Source organism: Bidens hawaiensis, unplaced genomic scaffold (genome assembly GCF_021521415.1).
Source record: "Bidens hawaiensis isolate Kalapana, Puna unplaced genomic scaffold, B.hawaiensis_p1.1 tig00002338_1, whole genome shotgun sequence".
Classification (NCBI taxonomy): domain Eukaryota; kingdom Viridiplantae; phylum Streptophyta; class Magnoliopsida; order Asterales; family Asteraceae; genus Bidens; species Bidens hawaiensis.
Genome location: NW_027491126.1, coordinates 396987 through 415534, shown reverse-complemented (window position 1 = coordinate 415534; position 18548 = coordinate 396987). Strand labels below are relative to the sequence as shown.

The 18548-nt window shown below is 32.4% G+C and overlaps 3 protein-coding genes and 1 non-coding gene across 5 annotated transcripts; 3 read left to right on the top strand and 1 right to left on the bottom strand.

The window, feature by feature from the left end:
- The first annotated feature begins 2005 nt into the window (after positions 1 to 2005).
- On the top strand, positions 2006 to 6681 carry LOC143618015 (uncharacterized). The gene is made up of 11 exons (XM_077090370.1): positions 2006 to 2136; positions 2372 to 2456; positions 3395 to 3588; positions 3702 to 3784; positions 3885 to 3930; positions 4445 to 4501; positions 4572 to 4626; positions 4704 to 4804; positions 4896 to 4959; positions 5222 to 5355; positions 6295 to 6681. Exons 1-11 carry the CDS (start codon positions 2056 to 2058, stop codon positions 6463 to 6465), a joined length of 1071 nt encoding a protein of 356 aa, XP_076946485.1. The 5' UTR covers positions 2006 to 2055; the 3' UTR covers positions 6466 to 6681.
- A 1357-nt stretch (positions 6682 to 8038) lies between these two features.
- TRNAD-AUC (transfer RNA aspartic acid (anticodon AUC)) lies at positions 8039 to 8112 on the top strand. The gene has a single exon. It is a non-coding gene; the product is annotated as a tRNA-Asp (tRNA).
- Positions 8113 to 11976: 3864 nt separating this feature from the next.
- On the top strand, positions 11977 to 13730 carry LOC143617999 (glycine-rich RNA-binding protein 4, mitochondrial-like). Of its 2 annotated transcripts, XM_077090368.1 has the most exons (5): positions 11977 to 12015; positions 12314 to 12451; positions 13009 to 13077; positions 13344 to 13450; positions 13532 to 13730. In XM_077090368.1, exons 2-5 carry the CDS (start codon positions 12358 to 12360, stop codon positions 13577 to 13579), a joined length of 318 nt encoding a protein of 105 aa, XP_076946483.1. In that variant the 5' UTR covers positions 11977 to 12015; positions 12314 to 12357; the 3' UTR covers positions 13580 to 13730. The 2 variants fall into 2 exon arrangements, with proteins under 2 accessions (XP_076946483.1, XP_076946478.1); XM_077090363.1 differs by lacking the exon at positions 11977 to 12015 and having other exon boundaries at positions 12259 to 12451.
- A 1560-nt stretch (positions 13731 to 15290) lies between these two features.
- On the bottom strand, positions 15291 to 15723 carry LOC143617987 (histone H2B-like). Its single transcript, XM_077090357.1, has one exon. It carries the CDS (start codon positions 15721 to 15723, stop codon positions 15313 to 15315), a length of 411 nt encoding a protein of 136 aa, XP_076946472.1. The 3' UTR covers positions 15291 to 15312.
- Positions 15724 to 18548: the final 2825 nt, after the last annotated feature.

Genomic DNA, 18548 nt, shown 5'->3' with positions numbered 1-18548 from the left:
AAACTGAAATTTGATCCCAATTTTTGCTAAATTACAAGAAGACCGGATGATTAAATTTGTTTTATTTGTTGTTTTTGTTTTTTTTTATTTCATTTATTTTAATTTTTACTTCTTGATTACTCTTGTCAAAACAAATGTGTTAAGAAATCGTTTTAAAATTTGTTTTCAGCTAATGGAATATGATTTCGGTTATTGTGTTATAGTTGGTTTAGCTGGTATGATCTCATTTCAAGTCTTTTCAAGAAAATTAAAAAAAACAGAAAAATAAAAATTACAAAAATATGTTTGTCTTATTTCGTTTTATTTAAATTGTTTTCAAAAAAAATTTTGGTTGATATTTCTATCAAAGTTGATTGTTCCTTCAAGACTGATTTCTTGCAACAGAAGCATATGAAGTATCTGAGATTCAAATAGGATGATGCTATCAAAAAGGGGGAAATGGTAGAATATTGGAAGCAGATGCTGAAGTTGCTGATCATGTTCAAGGGGAGATGGTAGAGTATTGGATGCAGATGCTGAAGTTGCTGATCATTGAAGTTGCTGATTATGTTCTAGTAAAGATTCTGAAGATATTGAAAGCATCAGTCTAAGGGCAAGATTGTTGGGTCATAATTTGGTTAGACTGACGCATATCAAAAGTTCACGACATGATCAATACTAAAGTGATGTAAACGAAGACGAGTTGAAGAATTGCATTGGTGTAATACCGAAATTCTTATGGATTTTGATTAGGCTAGTCTGAAGTGAAATAAACAAGAACGAAGCTACAAACCAAGGAGGAGATTGTTGGGTCCATATTTTGTGGTTTGTACTTAGTTTTATGCTTGTTGGGCTGGGCTACGGGTTATCTATGTAAACCGAGAACACACTTGTGTTCTCGGTGGGCTTTGGGCTTTGATTGGGCTAGTGTTTTGGTTTACCTATAAATAGATATTATTGTATAGGGTTTAGTGGTTGGTTCACATTAAGAGAGTTGGTGAGCAGAAACTTGAGGGTTGTTCATTCTCATTATTATCAAGTATTGTAAGTGTTTAAGCACCCGACGTATTCAATATATACGTGTGTTTTGAAGCAATTCCGTGTTAGTTTACTTGTTACTATTCGTGTTCTTGAATCACCGAGGATTGGTATTCCGCACCAATACTCGTCTGGTTGATATCATATTGTAGTGATCCAGATTCGGGACTTACATTCACGCAAAAAAATCAATACATTGAAAGAAGCGTGAAAACAATTATACGAAACACTATTTATAAACCCTATCAATACACCTGAAATACACTAGGCAAGCACAAAAATTAACAGCCATTTGTTTCATCTATACCTTCCATTCTTCATATGTAATATTGAAATTTCTGTATCTCCTTACGTTCTTTATCCGGATCTTCTACCTTTTTCATCCAAACCTTTTGATCTTAGTTAAAAGTATCACATCTCGAACATTCACTTTATCTTGATTAACCAAACATCTATATCCAACATTAATCATTCAATCAATGTAAACATCCGAATCAACATTTATATCATCCAAACATGTCTCCATCATAAGGTAGAATACATCTTACACAAATAAAATTAGGTGCAATATATGTTATTATACCTTATATGCTATGCACACTAGTCTATCTCAAAAACACTTTCTATATATAAACCACATAAACCAAGTTAAAATCCAAGTTCATTCATACAATTAAAACACAAAAGGTTATAATAAAAATCAATCGATGTACACCATTTAAACTCCACGCCCCCTAATAATAATATTATTATTATTATCAACCCACCAAATCCTATATATATTAATCGTCAACGGTGTCGCTTTTCCGCCACACCACATCCCCACGACGCCACCTCCACAACCACCACCACCGTCGTCGTCGACCGTGGGTGTCGGTGTTAAAACCAACCAAATTTTCCTTATTTTCCATCTGGGTCAGGTATATATATTTATATATAAGCAATTATTAATTACTCAATTGATAATTGGACCTATAAAGGGATAACATTTGATATTGATTTTATAAAGGTTTTGGAATCAAATGATCGATCGGAAGAATGCCGTCGTTTGCCGTAACTCCCAGAAGCTCTGCTTATTTCTCTGCTCTCACGCAAGAGATCGACAAAAAGCTTCAAAAGGTTTCTCTAATTTCTGTCTCAATTTCAATTTTTTATCATCATTTCGTTAAGTAATTATGTATTGCTTGATGGGTTTCTGTAATTCTTTAATTTCATGTTCATTTCCGTTGTAATTTGAATTGTTGATGATGATTTCGTTGCTTAATTGAGTATTGCTTGATGGGTTTGTGTAATTCTTTAATATCATGTTGAATTTGGTTGATGGATTCATGTGAATTGGGTGTTTTTGTTTCAGGCGATTGCTTCACCGAATCAGAGACGCGATTTATTGCAGGCGTTGTTTGCTGATATTGCTTTGGAAGTTGATGATCGAGCTAGAGGTAATAATATAATTTAATAACTTATAGAAGAACACTGCATGAAAATTTGTAAGAAAACTGAGTATTGATTATTGAAACATCATATACAAAATACAAAAAAGAAGCTTTATGAACTCCTCGGAACCTTCCAGGCTCTATTTTGAATTTAGCCATTCATAAGCAATGATCTATGGTGTTGAAAATTGACTAGAATGGTAAAAATTTGAATCAGTTGCAGGGTATGACATCGTTAGTGTTATAAATAGATATGCTATTAAACGTACCGATCCTGTTAAATACTTGAACTACACGTGTATTACTGCTAGAATCATATTTTTATTGGATAAGACTAAAAATGATATGGTGGTTATCATTTTGTGTAGAACAGTGGCCTTACATGGAAAGCGTTATTATAATTTGTAACGTATTCATATCAAATGCATTCCAAACATAAATTGATGTTAATGTGGATCTACAATAAAAACAGATATATGATGTTTGGACAACTCCTAATCTTATGATTAGAATTAGTCATGTGGCTGATCCATGTGGCTTCACTGGCTTACATTGTTTTTCGAAATTACATGTTTAGTCAATAGGTTTCACGTTCCATGGGTCAGATGGCCGTTATCTTTTTTCTGTTATATTTTTAAAAATGACTAAAATACCCTCATGGTATCGAACAGTGGCCTTACATGGAATGCAAGATTAGAATCTATAGCATATTCGTACCGAATATATTTCAAATATTAATCGATGTGAATGTGGCTTTGCAATAACCGCTACCTTGTGAGATTCCTATATGTGACCACATTTAACAGCCTTATTTATCAATTGACTTTAAATTATATATTTATTTGTTAAATGCTTGTTATCGATCATCCAAAAGTGGTAAATAGTATCAATTATATTATCCTGATAAATGCTTGACTAAGATTCCTGCAATGGTTTTGGAACAGACATAATTCTTGGGAGAGAAGATGCAGCTTCTGCCTCAATAGTTGAAGTAAAGATTCCCATATGCTTTTATGATGTTCTTGCTGATCATTTTTCCTTGGAACCCGAACACGGGAAACCGATTCTTGTTTTGATTGTTCAACTCTGGAGTCAACCGTTTGCTTCTCATATTTTTGCGCTTCTTTTTCACAAATGGGTATGTGATCTTTGCTAAATGACCTTGTATGTGTTTTCTTGATTTATTCAACAATTCATAGGAGTTATAAATTTTAAAAAGCTTGATTAATCTTGAGTACCTCTGTCTCGCAGTTATTTGAAGTGGAACTTGATAACGCAGACGTCCTCCTTCGTTACTCATCGGCTCTTGTGCAAGGTGCTACAAACGTCTTCTGGTATGCGCTTCGCATCAAATCTTGTTTGGTTTATTTATTGTGTCTTGTTGAATACATCTGCTTATGTTTAATTTTTATACATTTTAAATTTTATTTGTAGGATTGATATTCAAACAAACACGACACACTTCCAGAGTCTTTTTTTGGTGAGAGGACCTCTAGTTTGTACTATTGTCATAGGTGTCGGTTTGGGCAGTGTTGCGCTCAAACCAAAATTCAGTTTTGAGCTTCAGAAAACAATTCGGTTTCAGTTTTTTGGTTTTTCGGTATGAGCTTGGTTTCGGTTTTACTGTTTGGGCTTAAACTTTTTGAGCCAAAAAAAGTTGGCCCGAAATAATGAAATTGGACCTAAATCTTTTTGTTAGTTACTGTAATAACTAACTGACTATTATACATTTGGGCTAATATATATTAAATTTAAATTCTTATTAAATTTAATTAAAATTCAAGTAAAATTTGAAAAATACATAAATTCGGTTCGGTTCACTTTTTTTTTTATTATTCTAGTTACATACAAAATTGAAACCGAACCAAAAGGTTGGTTTTTAAGAAAAAAGAAAACACATCGTTGGTTTTTGTATGTGTTTGGTTTTTTCGGTATTGATTATTTCATGGCTCAACAAGATCTCTTGAGTGACACATTCTTATGATTGTTTGTAGTATCTTCTTGATGATGTGGCATTGGCGCCTAATAGGTTGAAGAAAATCCCTTTGCAGGTAAATAACTGAGCCTACATCTTTTAATATTGACAATTGACAAATATGAGTTTATTGTTGTGATTTACAGACACAAAGAGATTTATTTCTTCTTCATTCAAGATTCATATTCCTTTATAGTCAAGGTACTAGTTTATTTCAATACATGGTGCAATTAAATTATGCATCAAATTGTATTGTTTATTCGTTTGTCCTTTTACAGTTGACAAGATTGAAAGCTTCTTAAAGAACTTTCCGGAGTTCCCAAATGCTTTCTTAGTCGGTGGTCCCGCAGATATGTTTGTTATCGAACTAACTGATCAGGTAAAATCCAAGAAACTACCCTTTTTTATTAACTTATGTTGCTTAATGCGGTGAAAAAAATAATATGTATCAAATATTGCTCATTGGCCAGCTACAAAAACTGAAAGTGGAACCAGTGCTGTTACATTATCTCTCCCACATTAAAGTTCTCCAAGGTAAGTAACCTTTGTTTTCTGGTGTTTCCGTAGCTTTGTGTATGTAGATAGCAACTTCAAACCGCCTGATTTCAAATGGGTTCAGTCGGGTTGTGTTTTATCTCATATGGGTTAAACAAAAATTTAGCTATTTTGGTGATCATGAGTAATGTATTAATTTTATATAAAAGTTGGGAAAATGGCAATAAGTATTTACGGGTCAATCCTGGTCAACTCTTTTTGACCGCTTATGATATAAAGATGATGATGGTTGACTTTTTAGGTTTGGAACTGAGGATGACTACAAGCACTAGACTTAAAACATGCTTGTACAGCTTCACGTCTCCTGGTGGTCCGATGTATCCAACGAGAGCTGTTCGTCATGCAGCCTGGAATGCTCTGGATTTTCTTTTCCCTGTGAGTATTTTATCTCAACTTTTTTATTTATTATAAAATATTATTAATTTTGTTAGGCACCAAGTTATTTTCTTATGTTGGGGCTAGGGGTGGCAATTTCAACCCATGTGCTAATGAACGGGTCGATTTTGGTTATTCTATAATGTATAGGTAATATAAAAGTAGTTAAAATGGGAACAGGCCAAGTTTTGCCATTATCTGGTTATAAATTTAGATTATTATTATTGTAAGTGTAAATTACACAGATGGACTGTAAAAACCGATCTGTAACCAGAAAAACCAAACCGAAATAACCGAGCCCAAACTAAACGACGGTTTGGGTTTATGTTTTCATAAAAACCAAAATTTTTGGTTCAGTTCCGGTTTTGCGTGTAATCAAAACTGAACAGGACCGAATTTATGGATTTTCATTTTTTATTTTGAAATTTAAGTAATTTATAAGAATTTAATAAATAGTGTAATCTAAATGTGTAATAATAAATTAATTATTAGTTAACAAAAAAGATTTAGGCCCAAAATTTTAGGTCATTATTTTGGGCCAATTATTTTTTTGTCCAAAAATTTCAAGCCCAAATATATAAACCAAAAGGACCGAACCGTTTACAAAAACTCGACAACCGAGTATTCGGCATTTGGTTCGGACCTATCCATGCACACCCCTAATTTTGGTCTCTTGGATGCATGTTTGTTTAAAATTTCTGTTAAGATCATTAAAAATACCTTTTTACCCTTTTCATTAAAAAAAGTAAAAATTTCAAAGAAAAAATCCTTTGATCAAAACCCTTTCTTCTTCTTCTCTCTCCAGTAATAATATAGGTTGTGTAATCATATTGAACACATATATTGTATACAAAAATAGTAATGAATATTATCTGTTATACTTCTTTTTGATAATCGTAGACGGTTTGTAACGACATAATTATTATGCATTTTGGTCAGGTGGGGCGATACCCTCGACACATCATCAGTCTCTTTTTCCGGTTAATGTATCCATGGTACTGGCCGTCTTCATGTTGGAACTTTGTCTTGTCATGTATACAAGCAATACTGTTTTCAATCTTGAGTCGCATCTTTCCTAGCCGAATGTCAAGGAACCCGAAACAGTCTTAGCTGTGGTTAACAGGTTCTGCACCCTCTGTAAAGCTGATAGCAAATTACTCTTTGTGGCTCAATATAACCGGCAAACATGTATTTTGGTTCATGTGAGCTGATGTTGGGTGGTTGTATTTTGAGAAGGGTTTATGTACATGCTTAAATTCGAATCTTATGTTCTGTTTTGTTTTGTGTGTTCTAGAAGTTTGCATGGTTTTAAGAATGCACCAATGTGGTCAAAATGTATAAGTTGAATCATATATACTTATATGTTTTTTTTTTTATTTTTATATGATATTCTGTCATGTTCATTATATGAAAGTGACATTTTTTAATAGGCGTATACCTCTGTATGTGTATAGCATCATGCCTGGTGCCTTATACTGGTGTATAACATACCATACAAGGCTCAATACGCCAGTGTAACGTGCCATACAGCTGTAACAGCCATGCAGGGCATTTATATGAGCGTATAGTGTAACATGCAATGCGTTGTATGAGCGTATACCGTAACATACATTGCCCTATATGCCTATGGGCCTATACCAACAAATCGTGCACCCTATATGGTTGTATAACATCAAATCAATCGGGGTTGATTAGTAATGCAGGTGTTGTGCGTATAGCCTCTTGTTTTTGTAATTAGAGTTATGATAACACTAGAATCATGACAAGATTTAGATGTCTGTTGGACATTATATATTTACTTGTCTTTTTTTTTATAGTATAAAGGTTAAAACTTATGTTAACGTTGATATAAAATCCGATTTTGTGCAGCGAATAGACGTTCATCACATGTAGGATTATCCGTCCATGCATTAAATGTTACATAGTATTTCATTCTTGACTATGGAATCCCAAAATCTTGATATGATCGGATCCTTCTAAACTCGGTGAATCAAACAAAGCGTTGACCTTTTGAAACCCGAAACGAAAGATCAAATGGGCTAACTGACTAAATTTTAAAGCGTTGTCGATATCAACACTTTGAAATCAAAATCTTTAACGACTTAATTTAATGATCTTTAACACAAAAGGAAACTGATAAAAATGATCTTAAAAATGATTTTGATCTTAACAATGTCCAGATTATAACGTAACATGGTTTGAAACTGAAAAAATAATCATAGACCTTGTAACATTGTTCAACTGATGTTTAAAGATGATGTCACAAGCAAGTTCATAACACATGATTGTTGTGTACTCAGACGGTTGGCCAAAGCAATTGACTTTGTGACGACATGATAAAAAGAGAATTGAAGCCAAATAATACTCTGGCTGCTGAAGTTCAATTTGGCCCTATGTTTATATATGTAAGAATGTTTGATTCATATTTGTTGGTGTTATTTCCTACTTGTTTTGGTTATCTACCATTGATGACTTATAAGTGTTCTTTTGCATATTATATGCACATATAGTTTAGTTAACAACTTGTTATACTTATTTAAATGCTTTGATTACTTTTGTGTTTGTAATAGGCATGTACGGATTTGAAAGAGACTGATAACTAAAAGTGATAAGATAATGCAAGTAATGCATTTGATATTGTTCCTGTTCATAAGAATATTTTATATTGTTGGATAAATAAAATGGTTTCGTGGTGTAGTTGGTTATCACGTCAGTCTATCACACTGAAGGTCTCCGGTTCGAACCCGGGCCAAGCCATATTTTTTTTCTTTTTTTTTATTGTTTTTTAAAACCGCTGTTTAAACTAACTATTAAATAATCAGCTCATCATCATTCGATTTGCTTTATAACGCACGTTCTTCACTGAGTTTTAAAAACCTTTCTTTTCATGGTTCATTACTATCTAGCTTTTAGTTTTTAAGACTAAAAACGAGCTATTTGGATTGTTTCTTTATTTGATTATACCATCTTTTGAAAGCTTGAAATTCTAAAGAAACAACAACTTCATGTTTATCAATGGATGTAAATGTGTCCAAAGAAAACATAAGAATATTTGCTTTGAAATCACATAATTCCAACATATCATTATATGAAGTAAACATATTGTACACCAGGTGTTGGTTAAAGCTAAACCCATCACTAAAAATATTCGGCCAACCATTGTACATACCCAATTTAACACTTAAAACAAAGTTTTTTTAAAAACCAAATCTACCGATAATATACTCCAATCAAAAGAAAAAAAGAATCTCAATATTAATAATGCAACTTTTAAAAGTATTAAAATGTATAAAAAGTAATTTTTGTTTAAAAAATAATGAAAGTAGATAAAAGTTAACAAATGGGGTTTTTTCTCACATTAACTCTACTAGACCGGAATATAGGTAGTCATGTCTCATCTCATTTGATGTCATCTGATTTTTACTTGATTCTCTTTTAATTATTTATTGTGTTATGATCAAATACAAACGGTTCTTTTTGTAAAAAATATAGGGTGTCAATAGTGTCGGGTTGGTGGATTAACGGGTTGATGGGTTTCGGGTTGGTGGGTTAACGTGTTAAGATTCTTCAACCCTAACCCAACTCATATTTTTATTCGTGTTGGGTCATGTCAACCCATTTAAATTCGTGTCGTGTTCGGGTTGTGTTTCAAGTCAACCCATTTTACATGCATATGAGTAATATCCATTTAGTAATAAATTAAACAATATATTACTTTTATTTATATAAAACTTGTTAATAATTTATGATAAATCTAATTGTTTCTGTGTATCTCTCTCATTCTCAATTAACAAACTTAGTCTCACATGTTTAGCTCAGGATAAGAACAACGAATGAGATAACCAGAGAACATACAGTTATAACTAATAAAATAAAATTATTAGAAGTAAAAAAGTAGTGTAAAAAGAATTTAGTTTTACTTTTAAAAGTTAATTGATATATAAAAAATTAATAAACTAAGCATTTAACCATAAAATTTAAAACATCTTATCTTTAAGATAAAACTATTAACTTCTCTAAAATTGTTAAGCGGGTTAACAGGTCAACACATTTTTTAACGGGTCGGGTTCGGGTTGACCTGTTTAAGAAAATGGGTCGTTTCAACCAACCCAAAGCCTATATTTTTGTGCCAGATTTGTGTTGAGTTTCATGTCATTTTTGGAATTCACACCCTTAATAAAACGTATAGATAAACAGAGTAATTATATTATATACTAGTTGGGTGCCCGCGCGATGCTGCGGCGTCAGCAATTTGCAACGCTATACTCGTTTATGTTGATTTATCAATCATCTCGTGATATTTTGTATAATACTTTTGTTAGTTTTGTTATTCGTGCAATATGATACAACAGTTCATAATATTATTTGTTTTTATTAGTTATTAAAGTTTTTAAGTTAATAGCATGAATGTGCTATGTCTATTTCATAAGCATTACATGGCTGTCATATAAAAAAGTTTTAAATGGTCCACCACTCCTGCATTATATATAGTCTAGCTATGTAAATTTACAAATATCTAAAAAAAATTGTCCTATTTGAAAAATCAAAGATCATCGAGCGCAAAGATTTCAAATTAAATAAGTCATTCCTACTTTGATTGAGTGGTAAAGTGTTTAATATGTGTAATATAAGGTAAATGATTCAAACCCTATATAATGCAATATTTTCAAACAAATTAAAATATCAACTTAAATAAAGATGAAATTATTATGGTAATTGTAGTTTTGGTGGTAAAGGAATGACATATTTGTATTGGGATAACACATTTATTATAAGCATTTTTTGTGATTTAAGTATTTAATAAAATTTTAATTTTTCCTCCTTCATCATTCAACTATTTTCTCTCTTTATTTATACAATAACCTATTAACATTACAACATAATCTATAACAAATCATAGATAGTTTGGGCTCATAGTAGTCAACTAATTTATAATGAATTTGCGGTTCAACACGAAAAAAAATTACAATGAATTTAAAACTAAAAAAAAATACTTATAACTTCAATTTGGCTATGATACAATTCGAGCTAGCTAAAATGGATTTGATATGCTACCTTTTTAAAACAGATTTAAGTGAGACACTTCACTCTTTTATATTATATGACTTAATACAGTAACTCTACATGAAATGCACATTACGTTATGGCTACTTACTTCACCAATGTTTATTCTTTCCCTTGTGACCATTACATAAGAGAATAAGATGTAGTTTAACGTAAAGTTATGTAACATGTGATTTTATAGTGGTCATACATTACGCTATGCCATTTTATAAAATTTTAATAATTTTGTTCAAAGTTAGCACGTGAACTTATCTCTGTTAAAAGTTGTTATATGACTTTTACGTGTTAAGTTTTCAACGTTGTTTTTAGATGTTCTTTTCACTCATTTTGTCATCATAACTTCCCATTTTATGTTTGTTAAAGATCAGCATACAAAGTAAAACTTAATATAAGTGGCATGCTTTTTAACATCTTTTTAAGTAACCATAATAAAGTGGCACGTTATATATTTTGAGCTCGATTTTCTTAATATCTCTAAGTTTGAGCTTAACTTTTTTATGTTCGAACTTGAGTTAAGACTCGTCTAAGACAAACTTGAGCCATGTTCGAGTTCAGTTCAGTTCCTTGATAGAAGCTTAACATGTTACAATAGTTACAAACTTATATAAGATTAATGTTAATATTTCTTGATATAATCTAATGAAAATTGGTTTCAATTGATGTTAAAACATATTATAAGTTCATGGGATGTATAGTAATTACGAAAAAAAAGATTTTATGTTATTAATTTTGATCATGCAATAATAAAGTCAATAATTTGTTTCAAGCTTATGTTATAATAATTGCATTAAATGTCATGTTAAAAATGAAATATTAACAAAATCAATTTACATTTATTATGTGATTTATTTATTATAAGGGTTAATGACATATAATTATTAAGTTAAGGCACTAAATTTTGTAATTTGAAATTTTGGTAAAATTGGAAGGACTGGTTTTGTAATTGTATATTTGAGGTAAAGTAAAAGGAGAACATGGGTTGTACGTGTAACATGTTATAGGTTCATTATTGCATCATTTGCTTGTACACTAATGCTCTATTAACTTGTACATTATAGATTACACATAGGTATTGAAACTTTTTTATATCAAAACGTAGACAAAAATAAACGCATCACAACGGTAAATTCGGTTTTTTTCTATATATAATATATTTGAAGATATAAAAGAAATAAAAATTATAAATAAACTTGTCAAATAAATGGTTAAAGATAAAAGGTTTTATACTACAAAATTAACATAATTTGATTGAAGTAAAAGGACCATATTTGTAACTATATTTGAATGGAATAATGTTAACCGTTCATGAAGTTACAAAAGACCACATTACCCCTAAAACTTCATAATCTTATGCATTGTATGTTGTACAATTACCAACAAATCTTATACCTCTTAAAATTTAAGAGGTCCTTGACACCTCCATTCCATTATATATAGTAGAGATTTAATTTAATTGAGAACAAAGAGAGAAGAAAGTGGGCCGTGTTGGGTAAACAAGTGTCGGGTCGGGTCGGGGACTGTAAAGAAAAGAGGAAGAAGAAGAAAGGGGATTTACTTAGTGCTTGTAAATTGGAGCAACAGAGAATTGCATCGATGGTAAGATCACTCCTTCACGAATAGTATTATCATTAGCCTTTGCACTTTCAAAGCTACTTCCCTTAATTATTAATTCATCTAAAATCAAATTGGAGTATAAGATTATCAAACTAGATAGATTGTATTTATTATCAAACAGGTTGTACCATCATACTGAACAATTTACTTCACAATGTTATTATTATTATTATTATTTTATATATTTGTTGTTTCAAACGTCTTTGTGATAAAAAAGATGTTGGATTTGTAACTGCAAAAACAAAAATCAACTTGACTAATACTAACTTGAGTTTATTAGGTTTCTTTGCTCTTTGTTTTGAATTGAAAACAAACAGGCGAATAATGTTGGCTGTGAATGGTGTTTATCGGTTTTATTCGCCGCCTTTATTCAGGTGGATGACGTGGCGCCAATCTTCCAGCAAACTGTTTGTTGGAGGTACCTCATCCCTCTCTCTAATATTGTGATTATCTTGGTATTAAAAAGCACGCCTCGCGCCTCATGCACATTTGGGTAAAATTTTGGTTAAAGTTAAGTTTGTAGGAAGCTGATTAATAAAAACAGCCAAACAAATGAAGAAGTTATGAACGGTTTGCTTAATAAAAATGTTTAGTAAACCGTTTGATGGGAAGTTGGTTTATGTCCGTTTAACTAATAAATTAACGAACATGGACAATCTATTTTGTTCATTTAGTTCAACGAATAAAAACGAGCACATGCCTTGCTCGTTCATTTATGTTTGTGGACGTTCGTTTGCGTTTGTTCATTTTCGTTCGTTTTTATATTCACTTAATTTTTAGACCCGTTATAATTTCGTCTGGTTTATGAAGTCAAAATATTGCCCATTATAGTTTAGTCAAGTATTATTATTTTTTTAAGGCTCGGTAGATTGATTTTTAGTTTACAAGCCTATTCGGGATTGTTAGATTTATTCTTGAACATCATCTAGCTTGTTGTCATTTCTTATATTCATGATAGTGTATGTATGTTCACAGGGCTTTCTTATGATACAAATGAACCCGTGCTGAAAGAGGCGTTTGAGCAGCATGGAGAAATTATTGAAGGTATGTTGTATTTTTAACGTGTTAAACACTTCAAAAAAAATAATTAAAAAGGGAATGGGTCAAAGTGTTTAAAGTTTCCAACAGTGTGTTTTCAATGCAGATAATCTTTTTATTCAAAAAATTAGAACTTTTATTAAAGTCGTATTAGTTTCATGCTAATTGTTTAACAAAATTAAAAATTTGTTTGGAGAAAGTGTGTTGGCCCACCACCCAAATCGCTCATTTTTAAATAAACGAGTTGCATAATAATGTGAGCATGTTTGCAGTAAAAGTTATATGTGATCACAAGAGTGGCAAATCAAAAGGGTATGGGTTTGTGCATTTTGTTTCTGAGGATTCAGCCAGCAAAGCCTTAGCAGAAATGGATGATCAGGTAAAATTGGGTTTATCATTTATATAAAATACATTTTCTTGCTATTGTTATAATAATTATGTTGTTATGTCTTCTTTTTAGGTACTTGATGGTAGAAATATACGGATCGAGTATGCACACAAGAAATGACCACAAGAAATAAATGCATCTTAGAAGCCAGTTCTTTTTTTTGTAATTTTCAATAGTGTAGTTTCTTATGTCAGGCTCTGTTTAGTTATTTTGATTTTTGTTTCTTTGGGTATGTTTATTTACCTGCCACTTTTAGTGGGTATGTTTACTTTTGGCGGATGTTTTAGAAACTGTATAAAAACATACACTGGGCAAGAAAATGATGTATTTGGGTTGTTTTGTGTAATGTGTCATGTAAACAACATTTTGCTTATAGTTTCAAACATATATATGTTTGGATATGCTGAAGTTTAACCAAATACATGTTTAAAAGAGAGTTGGTTTGAAACCACATAGTATTACAATTTTGTGGCATCAACATAATTCTCTGTCAATATTCTGGCCCATTGTATAATATGCAATTTATCAGTGGCTAGTTATAACTTTTAATAAAGAGACATGGTAAAAAAAATCTAAGTTCGATCGAGAAACGATAAACACTAAAAATTTTACAAGGTATGTATGTAAGAGCTGCAAATTCATATATGAACTGAACACGAACACAACAAGAAAGAATGTAGGTTTTTAGTTAGTTAACACAACCATATTTATAAAACAGATCAATCCAAACACGAAACATTTAATATATGGGTTACATTTTAAACTGGAAGAACCAAAAACCTTTAACACTCCCTCCCAATACCAACAGCTCTCATTCCCATCCTCGAACACATTACGTACAACTTGATTCACGGCAGCCCCTTAGCACATCAGCAATCTGTGACTCAGTATCAGCATACACCAGATCAACCTCTCCTTATAAGTTTAAACACCTTCTCACGAACGAAATGAAAATGAGCCTCCACGTGTTTCGTTCAACCGTGAAAGGTTTAGCAAGATGGATTGCCAACCAGTTATCGCATAACAATTTTACCTTGTAGTCAATAACATGTTTTAAATCTTCCATCAACCTCACCAGCCACACAGGTTCTTGAGTTGAAACAGCCGAAGCTCAGTACTCAACCTCAAGTGTTGATGACACAATTGGTTGCCTCTTGCTACACCATGACACTGCGCTATTTCCAATCATAAACTCATACCCCGTAGGTGATCTTCATGTACTTGGACCTCCTGTGTAGTCAGCATTTCAACGTTTCAGCTCAACTTCACTCTCTTAGTTAAAACTCTACTCCACACCCAACCGTTCCCTTTATATAACTTCGTATTCAACGAACTTTAAACAGGCGCTGTGGCCTATTCAAGATTTGCATATACCTGCTTATAACAGTGAGAACACCAACTGTGAACACAGAGCAGTGTCAAGTTACATGAAGGACAAATTACCAATGTTTTTTACGCACTCAGTCTTGTTCACAAGCTCTCTTCCTTCGTCTTGATACAAGTTATTCACAACATTACGATTTAGTTATTGTAAGATACTTATACACATCAGATAGTCCTGCCTAACACTAGGATATACCAATTTAAAACTAGAAATTAGTGAACATATGATATATAAACCAGTTTTTAGATAGGTTTCAGATAATGGAAAACCTAATTTTCAACTTTTAACAATCTAACATCATGAAATCCAAACCACAGCAAAGTATACCAGTTTAAAAAACAGATAAAAACAAAAACATTAATTTCATAAGGCTTCCATTGAACAAACTGGATCAACAACATCCAAATTTACAGTATCATAACATCATCAAACCAAACAAGTAACAACCCTGTTCCTTCAACACAATTTTTTAAGAACTGGTAAACTTGGTGACGGCCTTGGTGCCTTCAGAGACAGCGTGCTTGGCCAACTCACCGGGCAGGACAAGCCTGACGGCGGTCTGGATCTCCCTGGAGGTAATGGTGGGCTTCTTGTTATACCTGGCGAGCCTGGAACTCTCCTGGGCAAGCTTCTCAAAGATATCATTGATGAAGCTGTTCATGATCCCCATGGCCTTGCTGGAGATACCGATGTCCGGGTGCACCTGCTTCAGCACCTTGAAGATGTAGATCTTGTACGTCTCCACGCTCTTCTTCGACCGCTTCTTCTTCTTATCAACGGCTCCAGCACCGGCTTCCTTGGGTAGTTTCTTACCGGCCTTTGGCTTCTTCTCGGCCGCTGGCTTCTTCTCGGCGGGCTTCTTTTCGGCCTTTGGTGCCATTGGGAATTCTAGGGTTTGGGATTTGGGGGAAATTATTGAATTGGATGGAATGGGGATACGGAAAGTGGTTATATATGGGATTGTGGTGTCTCTTGATTGGTGTTTTGGTTGATATGCGGATCGGTGACGTGTCGTGATAATGGACGGCTATGATGAATTTAGCCATCTCTTTGTTTGAAGATTGATGCCGAAGGCGTTTGAAGTATTTTCATTTTTGGGTTTTCCCACCAATACATAAATCTCAATTTGAAGCCCTTTTTTTTTCTTTTTGAGGTGTGATGTAAAGAACTAAAGAAGTATGTATTAAAGTAGATTTTTTTATTTATTATTTTTAACTAATCTGATATAGTTTTTTAAATATATTTTTAGTTAACCTTTTATTCTTTTTACTTCTTTCTATAAACTCGTTATAGGTTTTTTTTAGTTTTTAATTAATTAAAAAAGAGAATTTTTATTATTATTTTCTACTTACAATTAGAGGTGTTATTCAGGTTGTACATTTAGGTTTCAGTTCCTCAAGTTGGGTTCCTTGGCTTTGAGAGATATATTTCTACTACTTATACACGAGTCTAATATCCCGCATGTTCTTAGAGTTCAAGTTTTATGAATATAAGATAATCGGGTTTCAAGTATTTAATCTAATAAATTAAAAATATACATGTATACCAAAAGTCAAGAAAAATATATCATCTTCAAATGTTAATATACATAATCAAATAACAACCACATAATCCAATATCATAATCCTTAAACAAGTGAAAATAAAAACACCAATAATAAAAAAATGATCGATTGAATTAAATAGATAGCCACATGTTTTGAGTAATCGATGAGATCAAATTAGATTGTAGTAATAATCGATTTGATGGGAGTTGGAATGTTGGATTCAAAGTAGAATACTACCAATGATATAATAACATTTGTTACGATCAACTAGGTCAAATGGGGTTATTCGAGTTTACCCGAAACTTATTAAAATGTAATTGGTGGTCGACTCGAATTAGTATGGGTAGGGTTCAGGTTTGTTACGTTTAAGCTCGAATTTCATAACTATGGGATACTTTCGGGTTCGAGTTAATAGTTATTCGGGTGGTGAATATTTTGTTAGTGTCAATACTTTCGGTCAAAAAAGAGTTTCCTTTTTTTTTTAATTAATTTGCTTCATATTATGGTAGTAAGTAGTAACATATCACAAAACTTAGAAAATAATAAATTTCTTAATAAGAGTGAAGATGATAAAAGATCTTACCATTTAGATCAAAGGGACATGGCCTAGAGGTGTACAAATCAGATATTAGAAAAACCCGGGTTCAGATATAGAACCGAGTTCGGATATTAGCAATACCCGGGTCGGCTCCGGGTATTGCCTCTAAGAACCGTGTCCTATGTATCGGGTTCGGGTCGGGTATAGAACCGGGTATTTGAATACCATATTTCTAGGTATTGAAAAAAGCATATGTTCGGGTTTTTTTTCGGGTATAGATTGGAATTTTTAAGGGGTTACACTTTTTAGGGGTATATTTCGGGTATTTTTCAGTTATTTTCAGGTACCATTCGGGTATTTGAAAAACCCGGTTTGGGTTTTCGGGTATTACCGGGTACAAATCGGGTCCGGTTCGGGTACAGGTTTTGGTAATAAATTGCATACCCTATCCGTACCCTACGGGTAGGGTTAGGTACGGGTTCGGGGTACTAAAAACCCAGGTATAAAAAAACGGTTCCGAGTTTTGTTTTCGGGTTCGGTTCCAGGTTCAGGTTTTTTGTGCACCTCTACATGGACCTACCACTGTTAATATATGTATAAAATTTTATCTTTATAAGATTGTGGATTTAAGTCTCGTGATTACAAATAAATCTGTAATTAAGAGTAGAATAGAGATGCTTATCACAATGTCGTTCGTCACAATTGAAGTAAATTGAAAAAAATAAACGAACTTTTCTATGAGTTGTAAAAAATGTAAATTGAAGGAAAAGTAACTATTAGTTCGTCATAATGTTGTTCGAGATATTGGAAATACACAGATGCTTATCAGGTTGTAAACGAGTCAGCTCATCCAAATTAGGCACGAGCTCAGCTCGTCTACAAACATAGTGATCACTTTTTTCACAACATTCCAACAAATGATGAACCTCTCACTAACTAATCACTAAAACAACACTCGATGAACTCGCAATATTACAAGAATGAATAAAAGATCTTTTTGAGCTTGTTCCTTTTTTTATCTCTCTTCTAAATGATACATGATACATGAAGGAATCAAGAAAGATAGGTTATAGATATGTATGTTAAACGAGACGATATTTAAGGGCGGTTCGGTAAATCTCATGGGGTGGCTTGGAGGAGATTTAAATAATAATTCGTTTATTATATATTAATAAGTTAGTGTTATTTAATTAAGTTAGTCTTATCCTAAATCATATTTGAGTTGGATTCAAATTGTGTATTTGAGTTCGAGTAGGACTAGGCCAAATAATATCTATATAAGCCTTTGGTATTTTGATGTATTATTAAGTTTTTTAGTTCGTCTTTTCTTAATAATAAAAAGTTTGAAGTTTGTTTGTCAATAGGTGGCTCTGCATTCTCCTGTTGGTTCCTTTGTTTGTTATTGTAAGTCAAATAATAAACAAGAGTCTTGGTGGGGTTGAAGCAAATTATTGTGAGGTCAAGGAAATTGCTTGAAACCAAAAGCAATATGTTTACTTTCTGTTCGTACAGCAAAGGGTATTAAAAGTGTAATATTGGTCCTCTGTTTCTTTTCTTTTTATTTGACTAAAGCAACAGTAAGCAAACTTGGCTTTCTCGTTCTACAAATTAATCAAGATTA